The 27280-nt window shown below is 43.6% G+C and overlaps 1 protein-coding gene across 18 annotated transcripts in view; it reads left to right on the plus strand.

Moving 5' to 3' along the window:
- CDC14B (cell division cycle 14B) overlaps positions 1–27280 on the plus strand; it is a 102106-nt gene that overhangs the window by 33148 nt on the left and 41678 nt on the right. For 11 of the 18 annotated variants that reach the window (XM_056134861.1, XM_056134862.1, XM_056134865.1 and 8 more), the window contains 4 exons: positions 2808–2898; positions 3365–3440; positions 8101–8193; positions 26081–26157. In XM_056134861.1, coding sequence (XP_055990836.1) covers positions 2808–2898; positions 3365–3440; positions 8101–8193; positions 26081–26157 — 337 coding nt within the window. Of the gene's footprint in view, positions 1–1530; positions 1626–2807; positions 2899–3364; positions 3441–8100; positions 8194–26080; positions 26158–27280 lie in introns of those variants that run through there. The other 7 variants (XM_056134871.1, XM_056134867.1, XM_056134869.1 and 4 more) reach the window with 5 other exon arrangements.

Here is a 27280-nt window from a genome sequence, read left to right on the forward strand (position 1 = left end):
TAAGTCCCAAGCACTCAAAGCATGGTAACAAGATTGCAAACCCTCTTTCTGACTCCAGAAAACTCACTCTCATTCTAGCATTGTAGCCTCAGAAGTTTACTGCCAACTAATCCTATGACAGTATTTTGAAACTGTATATTGTGCAAAGGTTATTGGACATCAAAACGCCCCACAATTGGTTAAATCCCTTTACCCTCAGGTCAGAGCCAGGAGTAGCCCCCAGCATGCTGGGTATTACCCAACCCCACCTGTCAATATGTTAGCGTGTTCTTCCCTCATTCCTACATATACCCCCAGGAGAACTGAAATTTGGATGGTGGTCCCCAGGGAGTTGTTTATGCCACATATGGCTGTATTCAGGGCTTCTAACTGCACTCAGGGCTCACTCCTGGCTTTCTCAGGGGACCATATTTGGTTCTGGGGATGGAACCTAGTTTGTCTGTGTACAAGGCAAACCCACTGTACTTTCTCCCGCCTTGAATATTTGAGTTGGGCCTGGGAAACTTCTTTCCACTTAAATGTAGCTACTTTCATTTTTTTTGGGTTTGTTAGACATTAGATTTCAGGCAGTGGTAGAAATCAGAACAGGTTTCTTAGCAAGTTCTCTGATTTTCCAAGTTGCATTGTACTGAGCTAACTTCATGAGATGCTTCCTGTGGTAAACTGGTACGCAGTCGGGTCTACAACTGGACAACCTCCAGTTTACATTCGTAGACCCGATTGCGTATCTGTTTTTTCTGCAACCTCACAAACATGGCACCTTATCAAAGTCCTTTGGCTTTTGTCAGTCTGAAGGGAAAATAGTAACTCAAAGTACAAAGTTTCACTTTAGTTCTTTGAAGTAACATAAAGTTAAAACACTTTTTTGGGATTGATTTACAGTCTTTCTCATTCTGTCTATTTTTGTCTATTGCTGCGAAGATCTTTAAACAAGTTAGCATCAATTTACCAATGCTTTCAGTGTGCTGCCCCGCCGGTCCCCCGGCCGTCCACATGCCTTTCCGCGCTGAGACCCAGGGCCTCTGAAAGAACCCATCACTTCATTTTCAGGGGCACCTTTACCTGGGGGAAAGTTCTGTCGCCACCCGAGCACTTCCCTCAGTCTCTGCCCTGCGGAGCTGGGCGCCAGTGCGCTGCCGGCGGGCGGCGGGTGCACCCCGAGCCTGGTGTGGGCGGGCCAGGACTGACCCGGAGCTGGGTGCGCGCGTGAGGGGCGTGCCCGGAGCTGGGTGTGGGCGGGTCAAGGGCAGTAGTAGGTGGGCCCAGAGCTGGGTGTGACCGGGGTTCGAGTGTCCCTCCACCCTCGGCCCTCCCCCGTCTGCTGCGGCGCCCTCGCTCTCCCCCTTCCTCCCCGCGCCCCTCCGGGCCTGGCCGGGCGCGCCCCTAGCTGGGAGGCCCCTGTGCCCGGAGGCGCCCTTCCTGGAGCCCGCCCGCCGGTCCAGGCGCCCCCGCAGCCTGGGTCGCGGCGCGGGCGCGGGCGCGGCCCTTTAAAGTTCTCGTCCCGGACTCGGGGTGTGCTCGGGCGCCTCCTCTCCCTTCCGCCGCCGCCGGTCCCGGGCCTTCCAGATGCTTCGCAGTCATGAGTCGGAAGGGTGCCGGCACCCTGGTGGCCGAGGTGATCAAAGGTGAGTGCGGCCTGTGTTGCTGCAGCAGTGGAGGTGCAGGTGCGGGTCCGAGTGACCCGCAGGGCCTCCCTCCTGCTGCCGGGGCCGCGTCCAGCCGGAGGGCAGGGTTCAAGGGTTGCGGTGGCCGGCGTGAGGCCTCCTGTGGCCGCTAGGGCAGGGGGGAGCCAGCGCGGAGAGCGAGTGGGCTGCCGCCGGGTGCCCGCAGTGGTTCTTTGAGCTGCTGTGCCCCGCTGTGCGTGTTCTCTGCGCACGCTGCTCCCTCCCTCCTGTGTGTTGCTGGGAGGGCTGGGCGATGTCTCTGGGCGCAGCGGGTGTGGGTGTCGCGCAGAGCCTTGCGTAGTGCCCTTGCTGCTGTCGCAGTGACTCGGACGAGGCTCACGCAGAGCCCTCACCGCTTCATCTCTGCGCACCCGCCTGACTGTAAAAAACCACCACGCACGTGCACATGCACCCACACGTGCATGTACACACGTGTGCACGCACACCCCCGCACACGCAGCCACACGCTGCATGCACCCACACGTGCATGTACACACGTGTGCACGCACACCCACGCACACGCAGTCACACGCTGCATGCACACCCACACAACATGCACGCACACACGCAGAGGTGCACGCGTGCACAAACACACGCACTACAGAAGTTGTGATTCTGATTTTTTTTTAAATTAAGTGATAATTCCTAAGAACAGTTTTGTGATCTTATGTTGGCTTATTTTGGTGTTTGTGTACTTTAGCCCTCACTTATTTTTCGCCCTTATTTAAAATATATAATTTCTTACTAGACAACTTTCATTGATAGCTTGAAAACTTTGGGGACCCCAGAGAAGGTCATTCCGGTCGATGGCTGGCCATCAGATGAATGCACGCTACATTTGGCTGAAGTTTCTTAGCTCAGAGAAACTAGTTTGTGATAGTTCTTTTTCTAGATGTCAATCGTATGGCTATGTGAAAAGCAACTTAGCACAACTGAAACTAAAGGACATATTTTTCCTTTAAATTTTTGCTAAATTATTGCTTCCCACCAGAATAGCCAGAACATTTTGAAACTTCCCATTGGCATCCATACCATCTGAACATGCATGGAAACAAAATTTACTTCATCTGAAGAGCATATCGTTCTATAGGAAATTTTTTTTAGTAACTTGAAGGAAGGAACATTGCAATTTTTCCATTTCAGATCGCCTTTGTTTTGCCATTCTCTACAGCAGACCAAAGAGTTCATCAAATATACATTATTTCAGCATAGATAATGAACTTGAATATGAGAGGTAAGTATTGCCTTTGAAAGATTGTTATTAACTTTTTTTTATTAGCTTTGGAAAATTAGAAGTAAGTAGATATTTGCAAAATTCTTTTTTAAGCCTTTGATAATAAAAAAGATGGGAGGTGGTGAGAAAAGGAAAGAACCTTCCTAAGCTTAATGGTTTACATGTGAAATAAAAGTTTGTAGTATAACAAAATATAAACTAGTATATTTAAGTCAGTTATGTTTTTGCCTGTGGAAAATATGTGTACAAAACTATTTGGAGGTATTTTCATATATTCTCTGTGGCTAGATTTGTCATGCTTTCCAAAAGATGCCGTTTACCAGAATATGCCTTTAATTAGAAAAGTTGTACCTGGTATGAGACTCACATTTTGGTGTATGCCTTTCTGTCTTAATTTGATCTTGTTCCAAAATCTATATTAGAACACTTAGAATAGACCTTGTTATTTTGTTTTTCATTCTTGAAGCTTCTACGCAGATTTTGGACCACTTAATCTGGCAATGATTTACAGATATTGTTGCAAGATAAATAAGAAATTAAAGGTAAAGTCTTGTTTTACTTAGTATTTGATTTAAGTGATGGTTAACTTTTTCTTGGGAAGGGACGTGGAAGGAAAATATATAGGAAAATATATGTTTTAAGAAAGAAAAATATCAGGGTTAAATGACAGTAGAACAGGGAGGGCTCTTGCCTTTCAGGCAGCTGACCCAGGTCTTTTCCCCCAGTGTTCCCTCTGGTTATCTGAGTATTTCCAGGAGTGATTCCCGAGTGCAGAGCCAGGAGTAACCCCTAAGCATTACCAGGTGTGACCCCTTAAAAACAAAAACAAAGCAAAGGAAATGTTTTAATTTATTTTTAAAAATATTAAGGTAGCATGATTTATAATAGTGTTGTTTCAAAAGGCATTTTGGTGTACAAAGTTAGTGCACTCCCATCATCACCATCACATGTCGCTGCTAGTTGTGGGTCCCTTGCCTCCATGGTACTCTCAGTGAGTACAGGGCTGTGCTCCTTGTTCGTGCCTGCCTTTGTTTCTCTTTTTACCACATATGATTGACATCATGCAACACCAGTCTTCTCTCTCTGCCTTTTTTTTTTAACGTTACATAACACCCTCTTTAGTTCCATCCAAGTTGTAGTAAAAGGCAAGTTTTTATCTTCACTTATATCTGAGGTACTATTCCATTGAATGTATATATTTCCATTTATCTATACTCTCACTTGTCATTGGGCATTTGGGTTGTTTCCAGAGCTTGACTATTGTAAATACTGATCCCAGTGAACATAATGTGTGCATGTATCTTTTTGAATTAATATTTTTGTGTTCTTGGGGCAGATGCCAAGAAGCAGAATCGCTCAGTCATAGGAAAGTTCTATTTTTAAGTTTTGAAAGATGTTTTTGTACTGTGTTTTTGTTTGTTTTGCTTTTTTGGCCATAGCTGGTGGTGCTAAGGGCCTACTCCTGGCTCTGGGCTCTGGACTCTGGGATCACTGTGGGGGTGGGGGAGGGGAGAGGGAGACCATATATGGTGCCAAGGATTGAATCCAACTTAGCTGCATGCAAGACAAGCCCCATGCCCACTGAACTATCCCTTTATACTATTTTCTGTAGTGGCTGAAACAGATGGTCTGGTTGTAATAGTGAATGGAGGCTTCTTTTTGTCTGCATCACCCCAACACTAGTTGTTTCCTAGTTTTTAAAAATTGGTCATTTTCACTAGCTTGAGGTAACGCCTCATGTTAATTTTGATTTATATTTCTCGAATAGTAAGCCTGTCTACCCGAGGAAGTGGCTGTTCAGCATCTCTCTGCAGTTTATGATTTTGTTGCTGAGCTTTGTAGAAAGCACATGAGTGCTTTCCATATTTTGGATGTTAGCTCCTTTTCAGATGTAATAGTATATGATATTTTCTCCCATTTCAGTACAGTGTCTTATATTTTAAGACATGGGTACTTGGAATATACTTAAGTTTTGTCTTTTGTTTTGCTACACCAGTGGTACTCAGGATATATCTGGCTTCGCTCAGGAGTTTTATCTGGTGGTGTTAAGGTCTGAATCCATATGTGGTATTGGAGGTTACACCAGGGTGCAAACCAAGTGTCTTACCCTGTACCATCCCCCTCATCCTCCCTCCCACCCCTTGGCCCCTCACTTTTGGGAGGGGATTGCACCTGAGGTGCTCAGGACTTTCTCCTGGCTCTGCATTCAGGTATTTCTTAGGACAGAACATGGGGGACCATCTGTGGTGCTGAAGATCAACCCAGGTGGGCCTTGTACAATGCCAGTCCCCTACCTGCTGTTCTGTCTTCCCAACTTTAAAGTTAGAGCCTATATATGTCCCTTTTTCAGAGTTCTCATTGAAAGTTACATGTGGGTCTCTCCTTTCTGTAAAATTTTGATTGGTGGTGCTCAATTATTTCAAGTATTAACTTGAAAAACCAGCGCAGATAGGTTAATAAAGTAAGCCACTCTGAAATATGGAACGAAAAACTTACTTGGGAAACTTTCTCTTCTTTATTGTTCTTGCCTTTACTGTGATAGGGAATGTCAGCAAACATACAAGGAAAATAGGCTCTTCTCACTTTCATTTATCTTGAATCTCCCACGATAACTGTAATATGCCTCTTCACTCTGACCCTTCATATACCATGAAAGAAGCAGGGAAGTTCAGGCAAATGGCGTATCCTTAAGGTTTTAGCACAGAGTTGGGAAAGTGTATTTATGTTTATTTGAACATAGAACCCTTTTATTTATTTAAAGAACTTGATTGGTCACATAAAGTAAGAGTTTTTGAACTGCTGCCAGTTCCATATTTACTGTAAATCTTCAAGTAGGAAATACTGAATTTGGGGGCAGGAACTTTGTATTATTTTATTTTTTAAAAATGCCAACCCGTCTTTTAATTGAATTTTTAAATTTTATTTAACTTGGTTTTTGAGCCACACCCAGCAGTGCTCAGGGATCACTCCAGGTGGGACTCCAAGGGAACATTCGTGGTGCCAATGAATGAACATGGGTCAGTCTTGTGCAAGGCAAACACCTTACCTGCTGTACTATCTCTCTGGCTCCCATTTTCACTTTAAAAAAAGCAAAATTGTGTTTTTGGGTCACACTTGGCAGTGTTAGTCTTACTACTGGCTGGGCTCGTTGGACCACATGTGGTGCCAGGGATCAAGCCCTTTGTTATTTGCAAGGCAAGAGTCCTACCCACTGTACTATCTCCCTAACCCCTTAAAAAAATTACTGCCGCCACAGCTAGTCTTCCTCCAAATGCTCTCTACTCCATAGGTTATCTTAGTTCTATTGCTAATTCTGATTGTCTTTTTATTGTGTTAATTTTATATCTCCCTCTCTCCCTCCCTCCCTCCCTTCCTTCCTTCCTGCTTTTGGGCCATACCCACAGTGCTTGGGGCTTATTTCTGGCCTATGTGCTCAGGGTCACTTTTGTGACTTTAGAATACCATTTGGTACCACAGTTCAAACCTGGGTTGCTTGCGTGCAAGGCCAGCGCCCTGTATCCTGCTGCACTGGAGTGAAAGCAGCCAAATCTTTCCTTTTTTTCTTCTAAGATCCTTAACTTTGCATAATTTTCTTCAGTGCATTTCATTTTGCTGAAAAATTTCATCTGTTTTTGATATAAAAAAAAAGGAGAGAGGAAGAAACAGCGTCCAGTCAGAGCAAACCTGGGGTTGGAGCAGTAGTAAGTGGGCATGGTGCTTGCCTGCTCAGTCCCCCTTGGCCCAGGTTGGATCCCGGCATCCCATATGGTCCCCCAAGCACTGCCTGGAGTAATTCCTGAGCATTGCAGGTATGACCCCCAAAACTGAAAAAGTAACTATACCCCGCCAACCAAGCCCACAATCCCCACCCCCCCCAAAAAAAAACAAAAACAATTTCAATTGTGCTTGAAATGCACAATTGAAGTTAGAGGAGGTGGGGTTGTGGATGAAAGTCCATGGCCAGTGTTGGTGGGTGTGGAAGATGGTTGTGCTCCAAGACACTCCTATAAAGCTGAGGGGGGTGGGGAGAGTCTCGGCTGCCTGTGTGCCTCTTCGCGGGGGCCCACCCCCCAATCTACAGAGTGTCACCATTTTCATAGATGAGTATTAGCCATTGTACTATAGTTATCAATCATCTGTATTTGGGGCAAGAACAGCAGTACATGTGCTGATCCCAGTTCAATATCTGCAACCCCATATAGTTCTCTGAGCCCCTCCAGGAGTGATCCCTGAGGACAGAGCCAGGAGTAACCCCTGAGCACTTCCTGGTATGGCCCTGAAACAAAACAAAAACACAAAAACAATCAGTGGTACTTCATGTTTCCACCATTTAGCTGTTGTCCGTAGAACACCATCCACATCTGGGTGGTATCAGCTCTCTGGTGGATAGCATCCAGATTCTTCAGATCAATACCTCCAAGTGGGATTGCAGGGTCACCTGGCAGCTCTATCCGACACTTCTGAGGAAACCCCAGAGCTTTTCTCTGCTCATACCAACTGATATCCTACCAACACTACTGGATAATTTTTTTCTCCATTCCTTCTCCAATACTTACTGCTGTTGTTTTTCATGGATCGTGTATTCGTGGGTGTGGGGTAGTATCTTATAGTCCTTAATTACACTTCTGTGATGATGAACATTATTCATATGCTTATTAAACATAACAGTGGTGGGGGGTACAAAACAGGGAAAGAAAATGTATGTTTATTTAGAAAAACAAGAAAAAAAACTCCAAAGCAGCCATGTACTAACAGAAGTTCAGGGAATTGCAAGAACACAAAGCCCCTAAGTTATTAGAATTAGATTCACATACAGCTAGAAAAACCCCAGATATCGATAATTTAAAGGAAATAATGTTTTTTTCCTCCAACATGGACATCTGTAGGCAAACACCTGGATAAATTCTCCCTTATTTATTGTTTTTTTTTTGACCACATTTGACAGTGCTCAGGGCTTACTCCTGACTTTGTGCTTCGGGATTACTCCTGAGCACTTGGTGGACCGGGACCGGGGTTGGGGGGGGTCCTGGGATCAATTCCCTGGGGGGGAGTTTGGGAGACCATCTGTGGTACTGGGGATTGAACCAGAGCACAGAGTCAGGAGTAGCCCTGAGCACAGCTGGGTGTTGTCCCTCTTCCTAAAAGAGTGTCAGAAATGATAAATTCAAGAAAATCACTAAAAATTGGTTTATCTTTATGCAGACCGTTACAATGATAAGGAAGAAAATAATTCATTTTACTGGCTCTGATCAGAAAAAACAAGCAAATGCTGCTTTCCTTATTGGATGTTATATGGTGAGTATTTAACTTCTAACATTAGTGAATGTACATACAATAATGATACTTTAAATTTACGTTGGACTTCTCAAGCTTAACTGTGTAAACTCCTATTATGGGCTGTGTAAACTGTTTTTCAGAGCTGTGTAAGCTCCTATCTCAGGCTGTGTAAACAGCTTTTAGCTGGCTGACCACTAGGAGAGATTACAATTTGAAGGATGCTCGCCCACCACTGGTGCTTCTGAACTGCTTCCCAACCTGGGACGGCCCTTGCCTTGGACCAACAAGGAGGAACGAGGGCCAAGCTGGTTGTTGATCAGTTGCTGTTTTTTTCCCATTCTCTCCCAAACTCTCTCCCCAACTCACCACTCTCTCTCTCAGCTCTCCAACCCTCTCCATAACTCGCTCCACAATGCTCTCTCCAACTCTCGCTGGCTAACTCTGTCTCTTGCTCTGCCCACAGCTCGCACTCTGCCTTTCAGGAACCCTATCTCCTCTGTCTCAGCTCTGTCTCCCTACCCTCCTCAGCCACCACTTTTATCATCTCTTCTCTAACCACACCCCCAAACCACCCCTCCCCCTAGAAGTGCAATCAACTTGTTTTTCCAGCCTTCCTGACCACCTGCATCCTACAAGGGCAAAAGGGCAAAATAGCACTTAAGGTGTGTTTTTCCTCTCCTTAGTCACATAACTTAATTAACATCTTAATTGGACTTCCTAATATTTACCATTCTGCATAGACACAGTAATAGACACATTTAGGCTTGTAGAGTGACTCTCCTGGGGACATTTCACCACAGACTCGGAATACAGTGCTCAAGCCAGATTAATCATTCCTAACCCTAGCAGGGTCCAAATCTAGTTATTAATGACAGATTTTGTCCATGGCCATGCTCTTAACTTATAGTTAAGCATTATGGCACTTTGGCTAGGCCTATTTTGATGCCAGGGTAGCTTGCTGCTTGCCCTGGGTCCATCCATTCCCTCTTCAGGACCCTCCTTTTGGGGATCTTGGAAATAAGGGCAACTAAGTGTTAAGTCGAGGAGGTATTATCTGGAGTCAATTAACTCCCAAGTTACAGACTTGTATTTTTATCTGTCTTCCTGTGTTCATACAAAAAGCAATTGCTCTGAAGTCATAACCATGCAAAGGACATTAAGGAGAAGAGTAAAACAGTATTTAAAAGCCAGCAGAGTCTGCTCAGGAGGCAAAGGTAATTGACAGATTGGGGGGCAATCAACAAACCCAAGCTCCCTGTAGCCAGGGAGGAAGGGCAAACCAACGTTATATCCTACACTTACCTTTTTAAAAATATTGCCTTGACTTCCCCCTCCCCCCATCCCTCCAAAGAAAATAATGTGTTGCTTTTAAAAAATTGGCTAATGAAGTTTGGAGAGATAGATAGCACAGGGTTTAAGGCAATTTCCTTGCATGTAGTCAACACAGGATCAAAGCGCTGGCATCACCTATTGTCTCCTGAGCACAGAGCCAGGAGTAAGCCCTGAGAACTACCAGGAATGACTCTAGACCGCCCCCGAGACCCCCCACCCCTCCCCATCCAAATTGGCCCTGCACATTGGGGCCGAGTGGCATATAGGAGACCTATACCTTTTGTTCACAGTTGCTATGAACTAAAAAAATCTCTAAAAAGTTATTATAAGGAAAATTGATAGTATAAAGAAAACTTTGTGTTATGGTATTATGACACTTAGAGTAGGAAGTAATGCTGTTATCAAAGCTCTCTTTTTATTAACCCATAATCTATTTAGTGAAGTTGTGAAATTAAAGTTAGTGCTTAGGATTTACTTCTGGTTTGCTCTGTGCTCAGGGATCATTCTTGGCAGTGTACCTGGGATCGAATCACATGCAAAGCCGGTGCCCGATTCCAGCAACACTCTCAGCCTTGAGTAATTGATTTTTTTAAGGAGACTATCCACCTGTCACATAAGACAGAAGCAGATTACAGTTTGAATGCAGGCACTCTTGCTCTGAGGTCCTCTCCACCATCACCACAGCATTCACGGCAGGACTGGCAACATCGTGGGGACAGGGAAAAAGGCTCCATCATTCACATTCAAAGCTGCGTAGTCCATTAGTGTCACTAGAAGCTTGGTTGACTGTATCCAGTAGTGAAATGGTTATGAGATTCTATTTGTATGTATTTCTAGAATAAATTTTATCTAGCAGCTAGATAATACTTATGTATATCTATACCTAAGTGACAGTTTTCAGCAATTATGCCAGAGGGCACCTCAAGAGACTCATTGTGTGAAGGCCACTGGCTGCGATGCTCAGTGCTGCAGAATAGTGAGAGGTGTTTCTCCTACTCCCACCCTTCCTGTAAGCATTATCTTTCCAGATGAGTAGTAAGACCCTCCTTGGTCTGTGTAGAGCGCTAGCTCTGTCATCTGTCTGTTTATTTGACTTTTAGTTTTTGGGCACATCTGGAGATGCTGAGGGCTGCTTTTGTCTCCTTGCTGGAGAGCCCATGGAGAGGCTCAGGCTCTGGACACTTGGGCATGGAGCATGCCCTCAGCCTGGTGACCACACTCTATAGCTTTGTAATTTGGAATTTAGACAAAAATTGCATTATTATAATAATGTTGAAATTGTAGTTCAAAATGTAATAATTTTCTGTGGTAAACTTGTATCAGTGCAAGAACGAATGATTAAAATGATTTGTGTGTGTGTGTGTGTGTGTGTGTGTGTGTGTGTGTGATCACAAAGGGATTTATGAGAAAGATTTATACTGAATTTGAGAAATATAGGTTACAAATTAATAGAATTTATTTAATTCCTTAAACTTCACGAAGTTTTTTTGGGATGGGGGTTTTGGGGGCCTTTTTTTTTTTTTAACCTTTTTCTGTTTTTCTTGGTAATGTGCTTAGTAGAAAACCCCCCACGACAAACCAAAGCTTGTCCAAATAAACACAGTCCCTAGAAAGACAATAAGGAAAGAGGTGATTGATTTACCTTTGGCATTTTGGAAGTCATTGTACTACCACAGAGAAGAACCCCAGGGATTAGAGTAAATCATGACAGCTTTACACAGAGAGGAAAATAGCCAGAATTTCTTGCAGTTCCTGAATATTAAGGCGATCCCTAGAGAAATGACCCTTGGTGTTACTCTCTCGTCTGCCTGGCAGGCACTGAGGGGCCACGGTGCTGAGCAGCACTCTGAGCTGACTAGTGAGGGCTGTGTTACTGGATCATCTCTTTACCTCTGCCAACGTGTTGGGTTCTTAAGGTGCCAAGACCGGTGGCTTCTTCACTAGACGCTGAAGAGTTTGGCTGTGGGCATGGTGGGAGCTAAGGATTATTCTAAAAGAAAAACATTCTCTAATTTTATAAACAAACAACAACAACAACAACAAAACCCACCACACGTTTAAAATCTTACTGCTGTTCTTGATTGCTGGTATAGAAATATTTGAAACTCGATTGATGTATTTTTTTTCCCCAGGTTGATGTTGCCTTTAGACTTTTGTGGTATTTCCACCTACTGGATGTTTTATTCTCTCTCTTTCTCTCTCTTATATTGAATGCCATTTTGGGGTTTAGAAATGCTGGAAACACTGGGATGATTGGTCAGAAAAGTGTAAGGCTAGCAATTTGGACAGTGACTTGAGTTCATTTCTCAGCTCTGTTAAAAGTCAGCGTGTCAAGAATGGTGCAGCTTTTGGCTGTCGCCATGGACTCTGCAGCCATGACAGCTTGAATCTGTCATGATACTCACTGGGGGAAATTTTCCAGGAGAAAAAAGTTCCAAGGAAAGGAAATTTATGCATAGTAAAAAAGATGTATGACTCTGATATAAGAGGCTAGTTAAGAGAGTTACCTCAAAGATTAAATGGTCAGAGTAAGTCTAGCTTCAATCTGTTTGAGATCTCAAATCCCTGATTTGTAGAGATATATGAAAATTGATCAGTCTCCACAACCTTTTCTGGAGTTGAAGGACTCTAGACATTGCAGAATAATCTGAACGAACTGTTAAGAAGTGTTCCGAATGAACTGTCTTTTGCCTGGGCTTCTGCAGAACCTCTTTCTCCCTCCCTGCACACAGTGGCCCAGAGTGGAGTATGAGGGAGCATGAGAGTGGAGAAGCGAGCTTGTTTTTTAAAAAATTTTAAGGCAGAATTGATTGGCATTTATAAAACCTTCAGTACTTAAAATAGGTGTTTCAGAGGAAGGAGAAGTGCAGCTTGCTTGACTAGTTCTTGTCTTCAGTTTAGTTCCAAACATTGCACTTTATGTAGCCTGGTAGCACTGTAGCACTGTCCTCCCGTTGTTCATCTGTATGCTCGAGCGGGCACCAGTAACGACTCCATTGTCAGACTTGTTGTTACTGTTTTTGTTATATCACATATGCCAGGGGGAGCCTGCCCGGCTCTCCGAGAGGGATGGAGCAATGAACCCGGGTCAGCCACATGCAAGACAAACGCCCTACCTGATGTGCTATTGCTCCAGCCCATGTAGCCTGGTAAATGGAATTTACTGATTACCTATGATGGAATCTTGGTACATTTGCACCATTCATTATAAAAGAATAAAAGGAACATAGAAGATAGCTGAGGGTTTTTGTTTTGTTTTGTTTTGTTTTTAATAACAGAAAAGTTAGTGGATTGTGCCATTTTAAAAAAGGATAAATTTGCTATCCTATTCTTTTTTGGGGGCTATCCGATTCTTTAAATCAGTGTCTGTACCCTAGCCATATTTTGGGTGTGGTAGAACTTAAACTTAATTCATTCTATTTCTTGTTTTATTGGGTTTAAAGGATTTATAGGGTTGAGTTTCCCTCTCTGCCTGCCCCGAGCAGAGCCCTGGCAGCTGAGGACCTCCGGGACCCAGCCAGAGCTATGCTAAGACCACACTCCACATGCTCAGATGAGCCTCACACATGAAGGAACCGGCAGAGGAACCGAGGTGTGTGGGATCCGGGGCTGAGATCTCCAAGCCTGCTTGGTTCTGGACTAGGCCTCCTCCACCCAGATCCCCCATCTTCTAGTAGCTTCCAGTTACACCCACCAACTGGCCTATAACCTCATCAACGGCCAAGATCCAGAGACTATGAAACAAAGCTCCTGGAAGTGTGCGGCTGCATTTGTGGCAGTGCAACCTCTTTATTGTCTAGTTCTTGCTCTCGGAGAACCCCGCTAGCTACCAAGAGTATCCTGCCCACATATATGCCTGACTGGGAACACTTGTAAAGGTGAATAGAGGCTGCCCCCAAAGCCTCCATCCCTCTCGGAGTTCCCTGCAAGCTACCCAGAGTATCCCTCCCGCACGGCAGAGCCTGGCAAGCTCCTCGTGGCATACTCGATATGCTGAAAACAGTAACAATGATGGTCCTCATTCCCTGACCCTGAAAGAGCCCCCAATATGCCTTCGGGCTACACTAGCATGTGACAGGGATGAATGGAGACGTTACTGGCGCCCGCTCGAGCAACTCGATGAACAACGGGATGATAGTGATAGTGATAATGATAGTGATATTTTTTGTTTATTTGAGGGTGGCGCGCTGGGGCTCCATTTCCTGTTTCTGTGCTCAGGGAATCTTGGGCCAGCAACTGAACCCGGGGCTATATGCAAGTGACTCTCAACTCACCCTGTTTGTTTTGCTGGCCCTTAAACTCACTTTAAGTAGCTATGAAATTTAAGTAAAAATTACATGCTTTTCAAAATCATTCAGGTTTTAAGAGAAGATTTTTTTTTTTTCTATATTAGCTCGATTCCTCTGCCCCTCTCAGAGAGCCTGGCAAGCTACCGAGAGTATCTCGCCCGCACGGCAAAAGCCTTACAAGCTCCCCATGGTGTATTCGATATGCCAAACACAGTAACAAGTGTCACAATGGAGATGTTACTGGGCCCGCTCGAGCAAATTGTTGAACAACAGGAGGACAGTGACAGTGACAGTGAAATTAGTGAAACACCATGAGGTACAGTTATAGACTTACAAACTTTCATGCTTGGGTTTTAGTTATACAGTGATCGAGTACCCATCTCCACCAGTGCCCGTTCTCCACCACCAATGATCCCAGTAGCCCTCCTACCCCTGCACCCTATCCCCCCAACCCCGCCCCGCCTTTGTGGCAGGGCATTCCCTTTTGCTCTCTCTTTTCTTTAGGGTGTTTTGGTTTGTAATAGAGGTATTGAGTGGCCATCCTGTTCCATCTACAGTCTACTTTTAGATGCGCATCTCGCATCTCCAAACATCCTTTACTTGGTGTTCCCTTCTCTATCTGAGCTGCCATTTCCCCCAGTATGTGCTGCCGGCTTCCAAGCCATGGGGCAAACCTCCTGGTAGTTATCTCAACTGTTCTTGGGTATTCATCTCCCATTCTGTTACTTTATATTCCCCAGATGAGTGCAGTCTTTCTATGTCTGTCCCTCTCTTTCTGGTTCATTTCACTTAGCATGATCACGATCACAACGATCACGACCATCCTATTATTTGTCGATTGCCTCAAGCAGGCCCCAGTAACGTCGCCTTCATCCTAGCCCTGAGATTTTTTTTTTTCCTTAAAAATCTCAGGGCTAGCATGATAAAGAGAAGAAAAATTTTAAATGAAGGTTTGATGGTTTGGAGAGTTCAGAGGGTGCATGTGTCTGTGAGGGAGCTGGGGGGGTGCCTGCCCTGCATGTGGACTCCCAAGCGAGAAGGACCCCTGAGTGGGCGCCCGTGACCCTGACCGTTTGGCTCCGTTAGTGCTGCCGTGTTTGGTCTTCCCAGCAGCTTGCTGGGAATGATCCTGGAGTACCACCAGATGTGGCTGCAAAACCAGGAAAGAAATAAAGGGAGAAATTTTGAAAGGTTTCCTTAAAAACAACACAAGGGCTAAAACTCAGGATTTTAAGAATAAGGCATGATTTAAATCCAATGTTTCAATGTATTTTAGTGAGATTTTCTTTTTCCTCCAAAAGTACATAATGTTAATGGTACTTGTTACTAGTTTTCAAAAGTTGCAAAGTGCATGGGTATACCTTATCTTGCAGATAAGGTTTTATTAGTAGATTAGTATTTTCAAACAAGAGTGATCTGTGGTTGTGAAACACAACCACATTTGAAAGCAGCCCTGAGGGGAGGCAGGAGCTGGGGTGGGTGCAGACTACACTAGTGTCTCAGCTGGGAGGGCAGTTCTCAGGCCTACAGTCTGTGCCCTCAGGCTGAACTGGTTTTCACTTTGAATTTCCGTGAAAAGCTTCAGGCACAGAGTAAGCTCAGCTTATTGCTCTTCTTTTTTTCTCTCTTCTTGGTTTCATTTACCTTAGTCAAACCTTACATCTGTTTTATTTCACAAGTAAGAAAAAATTGCCATTCTGTGTTTGGCTTATTTCTCTTTGGTTTGATTTTACAGGCCCACCATTTTATGTTTTCCTGCAGGTCTGTGACATTTAGCTCTTGAATAGGTCAGATGTACTTTTAGGAATAGCGTTAGAAATGAACCATCATTTCTAGCATGTTTCTATGGCTTTAGCAATCTGAGTGTGAAATAAATAATCGAGCAGACACATGGTACAGAGTTTTCCTTTCCTTTAATGTTCATTTTCACTTATTGTTATTTTGGGGTTACATCCATTTGTGCTCAGGGATTACTCCTAACTCTGAATTTAGGGATCACAGCTGGTCAGTTCAGGGGATCATATGCAGTTTCAGGGGTCAAACCCAGGTCAGACACATACAAGGAAAAACCCTTTGAACTCTGCCATCACTCCAATCTCTCCCCTACTCTGTTCAATAAGTATGGTAGAATTAACTGATTACACGTAGCTTCCTTGTTTGAAATTATTGTTGTATTGTTTAATTTTGAACAACTTTTATGGCTTTTTCAATGCCTGCCTTTTGTCAGCATTCACCGAAAATTATGATGAGATTAAATTCTAGGCATTCTTGATTCAACTGACAGGAGTTCCTTGTATAGTCAGGATAGTAACACATGGACTTCTGTTTCATGATCTTTGGGATGTGTCCACAGCAGACTAATTTTTCATCACATGCGGTGCTTTGTTTCTCTTTCCTTGTCAGTGCTGGTTGGGGCCTGTGCAGGGAGCGTGTTTCCGAGCCGTCAGGCAAGGGAGCAGAGGAAAGGTACTCTGGAGGGCCAAGCAGAGAGGAGAGCCCGCAGTGGGGCTTCTAGAGCCTTCTCTGCTAGTGATACCTGGTTGCTTAAGAACTTTTTACATAAGCCCAGTTATAGAAAAGAGGTGTATAAATCAAAGAGCTAGTGCTAATAATGGATGAGTTTATATTTTAGAACAGACCCCATGCAACCCCTGCATTCAGTGTGCGATCACCGGCCAGAGTTGAAGTAGTGAGTCCCTGAGGATGGGCAGAACTATGTGCATATCCAGCCTTCTATCCGCTGTCCTCAGGAATGTCATGGCACATCATGGCGATTTGGAAGGGAGGAGAAAGGGTAACCATCAACCTAGGTAGCTGCCCTGAGATGGTGCGATTCCAGAAAGGGGACAAGACAGTTCAGGCCTAAGTGAGCTGTGGGCCCTGCCCTGGGAGGAGGCTTAGGGTGGCGGCCGCTTGGCGTCCTTCCCTTCTGTTAGCAGAGCCCTCCCTATCTTTGTTTCTCTGACCTTTCAGTTCTATAATACTGGTATAGACTTTGGAAAGGGGCAGAGAGAAGGCCCTTGGTTCCTTCATGGTCTCTGATGGCAGGTCTGCTAAGCCCTCTGGAATTTTGGGTCCTGTCCTGTTGCAGCCTATGGTTTTTTTTTTTTTTTAAATTTTTATTAGTGAAACACCATGAGGTACAGTTGTAGACTTACACATTTTTGTGCTTGAGTTTCAGTTATACAATGATCCCATCCCTCCACCAGTCAGCAGCGTATGTTTTTGAGAGTAAATACCATCTCTCATTTATAATAAGGCCCAACAGCACTCTTCCTGCTGTGAGACTCAGGCAAGTGCTCAGGGCTGGAGAGATTGTACAGCAGGAAGGACGCTTGCCTTGTGCGTGACTCACCCAGGCTCAGTCCCCAGCATCCTTTGCCCCTGAGCAAGGAATGATCCCTGAGTGTACAGGCAGGAGTAACCCCAGAGCACTGCTGGGTAGGTGGCCCCAAAAACTAACCAACCAGACAGAAACCAGGCAGGTGCTGTTTGGGGTGAGTAGTCAACACTGTCAGCTGAGATTGCCAGCTCTGGTTTCCTTGGTTTCAGAGCTCTCCAGGTGTTGCTCTGGGGACCGTGGTGATGTGCTGGGACTCAGAGGCAGGCCTCCAGCCTCACAACACACTCAGCTTTGCTGAGCTGGTTCTCAGTGCCCTCTCCCCACCCCTCCCCACCCCCCACCCCCCTTCCCCTGCCAGCTTAACCCACAGAGTGTTTGCCAACAGTAGTTTGTTTTTACCAATGGCTAAAGATTAGGAGATTTATATTTTGTTAATCAAGATTTTTGCTCTGTTCCTACCACACACATACTCCGTTGCTTTACTCCAACCAGACACATGTGTTACTTATGTGGACTGGCCTCTGGAGCCGGTTCATTGGTGTTCGTTACCTGCCTGGCATCAGCAGCTGCATGTGTTTGTCCCTTTCCTCATGCAGCGAGGACCTGATCTTAAGTATCATATATTTGATTATATATGTACTGTTCTGCTCGGAGTATATATAAAACCTAGCTCCCGGAAGCGTGCGGCCGCACGACATATTATTATCTAGTACATACTCTTGGAGAACCCAGCAGGCTACCGAGAGTATCCTGCCTGCACGGCAGAGTTTGGCAAACTCCCCGTGGTGAATTCGATATGCCAAAACGCAGTAACAATGATGGGTCTCATTCCCCAGACCCTGAAAGAGCGTCAAATGTGGCACTTTCTAAAATCGCAGGGCTAGGACGAAGGAGACGTTACAGGTGCCTGCTCGAGGAAGTCGATGAACAACAGGATGACAGTGATACAGTGATACAGGGATCTGTACTACATATAAATAAAAATGGAAATGTTAAAAACGAGCTTACTGAAATGTAGGTTTTTGTTAAGTGATTTAGGATAAAGGTCTTTGTGCAAGGCTGTGAAAGTGATTTTATCTTATGTTTCATATGGAACTTAGAGAATAAAATCTTTCCTCAGCTCACATTTATCAAGCAGCTGCTTCTTTAGCCAAATTTCCAATTGGACTAATGAACATTCCATGCTAATCTGGAAAGTCATTTTAAGAAAAAAAGCAATTGAAATCTTGGCCTGGGAAAGGCTGTGCTATCTATTGAGCTGAAAATAGTTAAACACTGAGACATTGTGATATTTCTCCATGGAGAACATTTGCCAGTAGTTCAGTGCTGGCACATTTCTTATTAGAATTAAATAGCTTTTGTTATTTTTAACTCTTGCTACTAGGATTACTTATATAATGTTTTGATTCTTATTCTTTTTTTTTTCTTTCTTTTTGGGTCACCTGGCGATGCACAGGGGTTAACTCCTGGCTCTGCACTCAGGAATTACTCCTGGTGCTGCTCAGGGTCCATGTTGGATGCTGGGAATCAAACCCGGGTCAGCCGCGTGCAAGGCAAATGCCCTACTCGCTGTGCTATCATTCCACCTCCTCTTTTTTTTTTTTCTCTCCCTTTTTTTAAAAATCTGTCCCGAAGTCTGTCTGTAAGGTACAGAGATTCAGCTTCAAAATGTCCTGTCTCAGAATAGAAACCGGAGGCTACTGCTAAGTCTTCGGGTTTTATTGAGACTTTCACAGTCAGGAGTGAAACTGAGAGTGCTGGGCTGGACCCCTTTTGTTTTCCTCTTCTTAGTCATCATGTCTGTTGCTGACAGGAACACTCTCCATCTGGGGACTCTCAGTCAGCAGCCCTCAGTCACATGTGTGCTCACAGGGGCAGAGGTACTCTTTAGCACAGGGTGCTTTAGGTCTTAGCAAGAAGGAATCTGGCACCATGTCTTTGCAAAGCTGTGCTTCCTTCCCTTTCTCCCCAGTGCTTTAGACAGGCCCTGAGATTGCTGCGTCAGAGTCATCTCTGCCCTACCTGCAAAGACAAGTTTGACTCTGCTTCCTAAACCAAGGGGTATCATGTTAACAATGAAAACCACCATTTCCCTCTCTTCAGTGTACTGCTACATTGTTCATTCCTGTCTAACAACTCACCGTAATACCTGGTAAATCAAAGTTACATTCAGAGTTTCTGTGGGGAGGGTATCTGCAGAGCTAACTTAGGCGTGTCAGCTTCCAGATCACCTAGGTTGTGCTCTGGGACCATATGGTATGCCAGGAATTGAACTTGATCAGCCTCAGATGAGGCAAATACCCTCCCGTTGTACTACCCTCTGATAGCCCTTTTGTAACATACCAAACCCAGCCAGGAAGTCTCCACCCTAATCTCGAAGCATCTTCCAAATACCCATCAACTCGGTTAGCATTGCAACATGAGTTTGGACTGGGAAGGTCACAGATATTCAGATCATATGAATAGACTTCATTCTGAATGTATACATTTTCTTCAGCTTACTTGTATCTGGACTGGAGCGATAGCACAGGGAGTAGGGTGTTTGACTTGCATGCGGCCAACCTGAGTTCGATTCCTCTACCCCTCTCGGAGAGCCTGGCAAGCTACCGAGAGTATCTCGCCCGCATGGCAAAGCCTGGCAAGCTACTCGTGATTTATTTCATATGCCAAAAACAGTAACAACAAGTCTTGTAATTTGTTGTGAGAAGTTACTGGTGCCCGCTCGAGCAAAATCGATGAACAACAGGAGGACAGTGCAGTGCAGTGCAGTGGTGCTCGTATCTAATATTGTATATGTATTGACATTCTCCAGGTAGATGGGAAAATAATATTTTTGTGACATTTCATCATTAGAGTTACTGTATTTGGCGTATCGAATACACTGACAGTGACAGTGTTTTCGTCATTAGATACCCTTTTTCCCTTTGTTCATGAATTAAACTTGGGCTCCAAGGACTTTGCTGTTTGTCTTCAACATTAGAAAGAAATACTACCATTGTAATTTTAGTAAATAAAGAAACCAACTAAGTGCAATATTGAGTAGGAGGAACTATCTTTAATCTGGTGCTTTAGCAAAAATTTCTATAATGTGAAAAGGTTTTACTAGAAATTTGGGGAGAGATTGAAAAGGGTCACTGGATTTATTTAATTGAATTGTATATATATCTATATATGCTTATATATGCGTACACATACACGCAAATGAAGGAGGATTAGTTTTCAACCTTGTTGGTCTCAAAGGTCCTTTTAAATTTAGTGTCCTTTTTTTTTTCCAATTTGTTGAATCACTGTGAGAGCAGTTACAAAGTTTTTGTTTTAAGTCTTAGTCATACAATGATGAAACACCCCTCCCTTTACCAGTGCTCATTTTCTACCACCCAAAACCCCAGAATACCTCCCATTCCACACCCTCCCCATACCTGTGTGGCAGTTGATTTGTACATTACTCTCTTTCTACTTTGATTACATTCAATATTTCGACACCAGACCTACCATTGTTATTTGGGACTTTACCCCAACACTCAAATCTGTCGGAAAGGCAACATTGGACAATTTGTTTTCTGTTGGTGATTATGAATTGCATATGTTGTCACGCGGACGAGATTTTGGAATTCTGAAGTTTTAATAATTAAATCTGGAGGAATTTCTGCTAAAAGCCACTGGGTTCTGAGCTTTGTTTCTGAGTCTCTGGGATCATGGCCTATAGGCAGCTCGAACAGCAGCCAGACGGCTCGTTCATGGGCGGCAACTTGGGGTCTCGTTAGGGTGGGGGGTAAGAGGGAAGGGCCGGCTCTGCTCCCATCCCATGAGGCCCTGTGTTGCTCATCACTGCGGCTGTCCACAGGCCTCTGGAAGATGGCAGCGATCTAGCTGCCAGGGGGAGGAGGCCAAGGCATGAAACCTGTTCCCACCTGGGGGGCCCAGAACCGGAAACCTAAGTTCAGATGCGTTTCTGCCAAAAGCTGCTGGGTTCCAAAATTTGTTTCTGAGTCTCTGGGATCACGGCCAATAAGCAGCTCAAACAGCAGCCAGAGGGCTCGTTCGTGGGTGGCAACTTGGGGTCTCGTAGGGGCCTCTTTTTTTTTCTTATTTTGTTTTTAGGTCTTTTTTTTAAACTTTTATTTTCATAAAGTTCACAATGATTTACTACATTCAATTTTTCAACACCAGTCCCACCACCATTATACCTTTCCACCACCATCATTTTGAATTTCCCACTATCACCCAAGACTGCCCCAAAGGATACTAAGTAATTAATTTTGTATTGCTTGTTATGAATATTTTGATCAAAGTTGGTTGCCTTCTACTTTACACCCCAGCATATGTGGTGTGCTACTTTTGGTGTATCAGTGGCATCCAGAATGAGATGTTGTGGCCATGTGCTCCAGGGATTCTAAAATTTTAATTAGGGTGCTAGAGCTAGAATTAAATTTTTAATTGGATTGTTATTTTGGGGTCTGGAGGCATCTCTGCAGTGTGTTGTGCTCTTCTGAGATTTATTTGTTTCTCTGATCATGCCTGTCAATGTGCTTATATGGTGCCCAGAGGCAGTTTCTGGACATGACTGCCAGGAACCTGGAAGCACAGGGAGGTGGAAAGAGGGGCCCATTCCCAACGCAGTGAGAGCCTGGAGATTTCAGTCACAAGTCCCACATACCTGGACTTTTCAGTGGATTTATTCTCATGAGTAGGGGGCTTGGGACAAGTCTGTGAAGGTTGGCCATGAGCATAGTGACGATTGGGTTCTGGAGGTTTGTGGCTGCCAGAGTTCTTTTGGGGCAGGTGGAGGGACACACTGAGGCTCCCTGAGTAAGTCAGCTTGGCGTGGAGTGAGGACACATCTCTGCAGCGTGCTGCTCTCTTCCAAGATTTATTTGTGAGTCTTTTTTTTTATTTGTTTATTTTTAAGGAGTAGGCTAAGAATTCCTAATACAAAATGGAGAAAAGGTTTTATTACTGTTACCCCATAAGCTTTAGGAGAAGAAAAATGTTGGAGACTAAAAGAACATCAGAAAAAATATTTTAAACTATTTTAATTGAAATATCGAGATTTATTATGCTGCTAATTATACTTGTCTTATATACATCAGTCTGACACCACAGCCATCACCAAAGAGCCTTCTTCCTTCCACCAGTGTCCTAGGACTGTTCCCACGCTCTCCCCCCATTGCCCCATGTAAACCCAGTCCTGTAGCCAGAATGTAAAAGTGTTACTAAAGCACTGTGATTACAGAGATATTCAGAGTTGGGCTTTGGACATACAGTGTTCCAGCACTGATTCCTACACCAGATCATCTTCCCTCAACCAGTGTTCCCAGGTTCCCTCCCTCCTCCACTAGAATTCATCTTGACATGCACCATTTTAGTTTGGTTATTTCCCATGATTTCAGTGTTGATGACTCAGCTTTGGATATTTGGCTCTGCCACTCCTCTGTCCCCTTAACCCCTACCCCTCTTAATAGTAAGATTATAAATGATCTTTGCTTCCCATTTGTCTCTTCTTCCTCAACCCCCTTGGTTTCTTTCTTTCTCTACACTATGAGTTCAAGGGTAATCTAGCATCCCCCCCTTTATTTATTTATTTTTGCTTTGAGACAACACCCAGTGGTGGGCTCAGGGGACCATATTCAGTTCCGGGGATTGAATCTGGGTCATCTGTGTGCAAGGTAAGTGCCCTACCTGCTGTAGTAACTCTCTGGCTCAATATTTTCCCCTTCACACCATTACATTCCCTCATCCAGTTATTCTAAATGCCACAAAAAGTGAAATCATCCAGTGTTTCGTGGACAAATCTTTAGAAGAGTAGAATTCTGGGAGGTGGGGAAACAGTCTTCACTTTAAAAGCTTTTCTAATTTTTATGCGGTTGTTGTATATGCTATCTTTCCAAGCACTGTAGCACTGTCCTCCTCATCTATTTGCTTGAGTGGGCCCAGTAATGTCTCCATTGTGAGACTTGTTGTTACTGTGTTTGGCATATTGAATATGTCACGGGGAACTTGCCAGGCTTTGCCGTGCAGGTCAGATACTCTCAGTAGCTTGCCGGGCTCTCTGAGAGGGGCAGAGAAATTGAACCTGTCTAGCTCCGGCTGGCTGCGTGCAAGGCAAACGCCCTACCACTGTGATTCAGTTGCCACATTGATTCCTACAAAATGTTAATATGATATGTTGAATAAGATTATAAATGATTTTGAGCTTACTTAGTGAGAAGTGATATAATTGAGCATTTTGCTAGGTAATGCATCATTTCTTTATCCATGAAATTGATCTATCTTTTGTGGGTTTTATGTTGTAGATAAGAATTAGAATGATTCTGTATAGCTATTAAAATTTATGTATTTTTAGAGTAAATGAAATGGAATGATATTAAGAAATAGGCTAAACACTTAGAAAATTTTCTGAGTCTTAATCAAAATTTCCTTTGAAGTAAAATGCCCTTTAGAAGCTAGAATCAATAATATTTTGATGAGTTTTAGTGAGTGGCTTCTACATTTCAATGTTCTTTCTGGGTAGGTCTTTGCTTTTTTTTATTATTACTTTTATTCAGTGATTAAATAATTTTATATTGACTTTGTAATTATTGGGCTGGAGCGATAGCATAGCGGGTAGGATGTTTGCTTTGCATGCAGCTGACCTGAGTTCGATTCCTCTGCCCCTCTCAAAGAGCCTGGCAAGCTACCGAGAGTATTTCGCTTACATGGCAGACCTGGCAAGATACCCGTGACGTATTCGATATTCCAAAAACAGTAACAACAAGTCTCACAATGGAGACATTACTGGTGCCCGCTCGAGCAAAATTGATGAATAATGGGAGGACAGTTCTACTTAAAAAATGTTCCTATTATGGGTAAATTTAGGTTCTAAGAATTTTGTATTGTTTTGGGGTCATACCTGACAGTACTCAGGGCTGAGTTGTGATTCTCACCTCAGAGGTGAATTCTGGTGAGGCTCAGGGGACTATGAGGGTTTTTTTGATTGAACTGAGGTTGGCTGCATGCAAGGCAAGTGCCCTACCCACTGTACTATCTTTTCAGCCCCAGGTTCCAAGAATTTAACTTTGATTCAGAGTCTATATATAATGTATGAACAGGACTTAGTTCAGTTAAACCAGGATGTGGGTCCTCCTTCAGAATGCTCTCAACTTGGTTGATGAAGGAGGAAAGTATGCGAAGTGGAAATTAAAATATTTATAATCTATTTTTAAAATTTTACACGAAGGGAGCGATAGCACAGCGGGTAGGGCGTTCACCTTACAAGCGGCCAACATGACCGACCCGAGTTCGATTCCTCCGCCCCTCTCGGAGAGCCCGGCAAGCTACCGAGAGTATTCGATATGCCAGACACAGTAACAACAAAGTCTCCAATGGAGACGTTACTGGGCCCGCTCGAGCAAATCGATGATCAACGGGAGGGCCTTTACTTACTTTACTTTACTTACTTACTTTTAAAATTTTAATGTGTAAAGGTCAGATAGTCTCCACAATCTTCACTGGGAATAGGAGATGATTTATTCAGAAAATGATGATGAAATTCTTCAACTTCAAATCTCTTTCACAAGCTGTTACTCATAAGAAGAGAAAATCAGACAAGTGAAGTACTTCTCCAACACTAGAAATGAGAAGACATTGGAGCAGCATATTAACTGTTGAATGAGAAAAAAACAGCAGTGCCACAATTCTATACCTAGTCAAGCAAACATAAGAGCAGGAAAAAGGAAACTTTGGGAAATGCAAGAAATATCAAGTGCTAAAAAATCTACCTGGCTCTCTACAGGATTACAATTGCAGCACAATTCTGAAGATAAAAGATGTATATGATGTGATGGGACCAGAGAGATAGCACAGCGGGTAGGGCATTTGCCTTGCATGTGGTTGACCCAGGTTCGATCCCCAGTAGTCCATATCATTTCCTAAATCCCTCTAGGAGTAATCCCTGAGCACAGAGCCAGAAGTAAGTCCTGAGCACTGCCAGGTGTGGCCCAAATACAAAAACAACAAAATGTATATGAACTGGGAAAGAAGTGTAAACTTACGGAAAGCATGTGTAATGTGAGTGGTTAAATCTAAATGTATGGAGCTAGTCAGCATCTTTGCCCCCTCATCTCAGTCACTTCACCCCTTCCAACCTGAAACCCTCTCTCCACACACCTCTTCTTTCCTGTCATTCCAGGGGATATTTAGGAAGGAGATGATGATGTAGAAAATCTGTTAAAAATATTATGCTTCTTAACACAAAAGACTGTGATAGGTCTGAAAGATTGTGTGCCAGAGCTATTCTTAGCAGTGGCAGCTGTAAACAAAGCTGGGAATGAAGAGTGGGGTGTTTGAGTTTACTCCAGGCTGTGCTCAAGCTTCCTTCTGCCAGTGCACCTGGGAACGTGCCTACTGGATTGGTTTCTGGATCAGGATCAGGGATCAGTATCAGGATCAGATGGTGTCAGGGCCTCCTGCATGCAAAGCCCAGAGGGCGTTTCCAAACCACAGCTGTGTAAACAACACAGACCGGTGCTTTTTTTAAAAAAAAATTCTATTGCACAGATGAAAGTAGAAGTATTTTGCGAAACAGTAAGGCAGCATAAAAGCCATTATTATTATTGTTATTATTATTATTTTAAATGGGACTTCTAGGCTGAAGTTCTAGTACAGTGGGTACAGCATTTCCCTGGCATGCAGCTTCCCGTGGTCTATCCCTGCCATCCTTTTGACCCCCTCCAGCCCCACCAGAGGCCATCCTTGAGTTCAAAGGCAGGAGTAAGCCCTGAGCATTGCTGGTTGTGGCCCCCGAAACAAACTGAAAACAAAAGGGTGGGTGGTGGGTGGAAATTCACTGGCTACTGTTGTTTTTTTAGAAGTACAACTTGCTGGAAATGGTATGGAACTTAAAATAACAAGTACTATGTTTATTTAGAAGTAAATTGACCTTGTCTTCTCTTTTTAAATGTAGGTTATATATTTGGGGAGGACTCCAGAAGAAGCCTATAGAATATTAATATTTGGAGATACACCCTATATTCCTTTCAGGTAAATATAAAAATGTTTGTGGTCAGTTCATTTAAATAGACTGTGGCCAGAAATATTTTGCTATAGTTTATGAAAAAGGAGACATGGTGTAAAGTTTGGGGGACATTCTGGTGAAGGTATTACTGAATCAAGTTCCTCAGTGCCCTAACCTTCCAGGTGTTGTTAGGGATTAGCCTGGGTGTGGAGGAAGTTTAGTAGTGTCCTTTATCTCTGCCCAATGGTTAAATTTCAGTAATTCTTCTGCCACAGTTGTCATAGCCTGAATATAATTTTTGGTTCTGACCTTAAATCTAAAATGACCTAACTGACCTTATCTCCTTCTTGAGTAATTGAAGGACCACGCAGATTTATGCCATGAAAAGAAATTTGTAAGAGCAGTTTTGCAGAGCTTAGTTTCATACTGCATCAAGAGCTGTACCTGTTGAAATGACTGAAGTTTTTGTGCTGAAAACTGAAGCTAGCTGCTTCTAGCATAGAGTAGGAAAGTAAAGAGTGATTTTAAAGACAGGACTCGGGGGCTGGAGAGAGAATAGGGGATAAAGTCATTTGCCTTGCATATAGCAGATCTGAGTTTGATCCTCATCACCCTGTATGGACCCCTAAACCCTGTCAGGAGTAAGCCCTGAGCACTGCTGGGTGTGAGCCCCAAAACTAATAGTAATAGTAATAAAATGAAAACAGGATTTAATTAGAAGTGGTTTAGGTTTGTGAAATTCGATTATTTTTAAAAGTTTAAAAAAGTCAGGTTATAAAAGTCAGGTTACTTCATTTGTTCAAAGCATTGTTTTTTTTCCCTGAGTGTGGGCTCCAACCTAATGACATTCTCTGGACTTTCTGTTACATAAGTATATGAAGCCCAGAAATTGAGATAAGTATATTAATCACAGAAATTGAGAGTAAGACTCTAGAGATGTTTGTATTTTCATATCTGAGAAATCGAGTAATAGAATGTTTTGTTTTGTTTCCTTCCATTTTCTATTTTTTTAAAATAAGATCTTTGTATTTTAATTCGTAATAGCGTGTTACTGTGTAATGAAACAATCTCCCTGTATGTAACATATGTTGTTTTTCACAGAAGCATTGACCTATGACAGACTAGAATCTGATGTTTCATTAGATGTTG

This window comes from Sorex fumeus, unplaced genomic scaffold (assembly GCF_029834395.1).
Source record: "Sorex fumeus unplaced genomic scaffold, SorFum_2.1 ptg000109l, whole genome shotgun sequence".
Lineage (NCBI taxonomy): Eukaryota > Metazoa > Chordata > Mammalia > Eulipotyphla > Soricidae > Sorex > Sorex fumeus.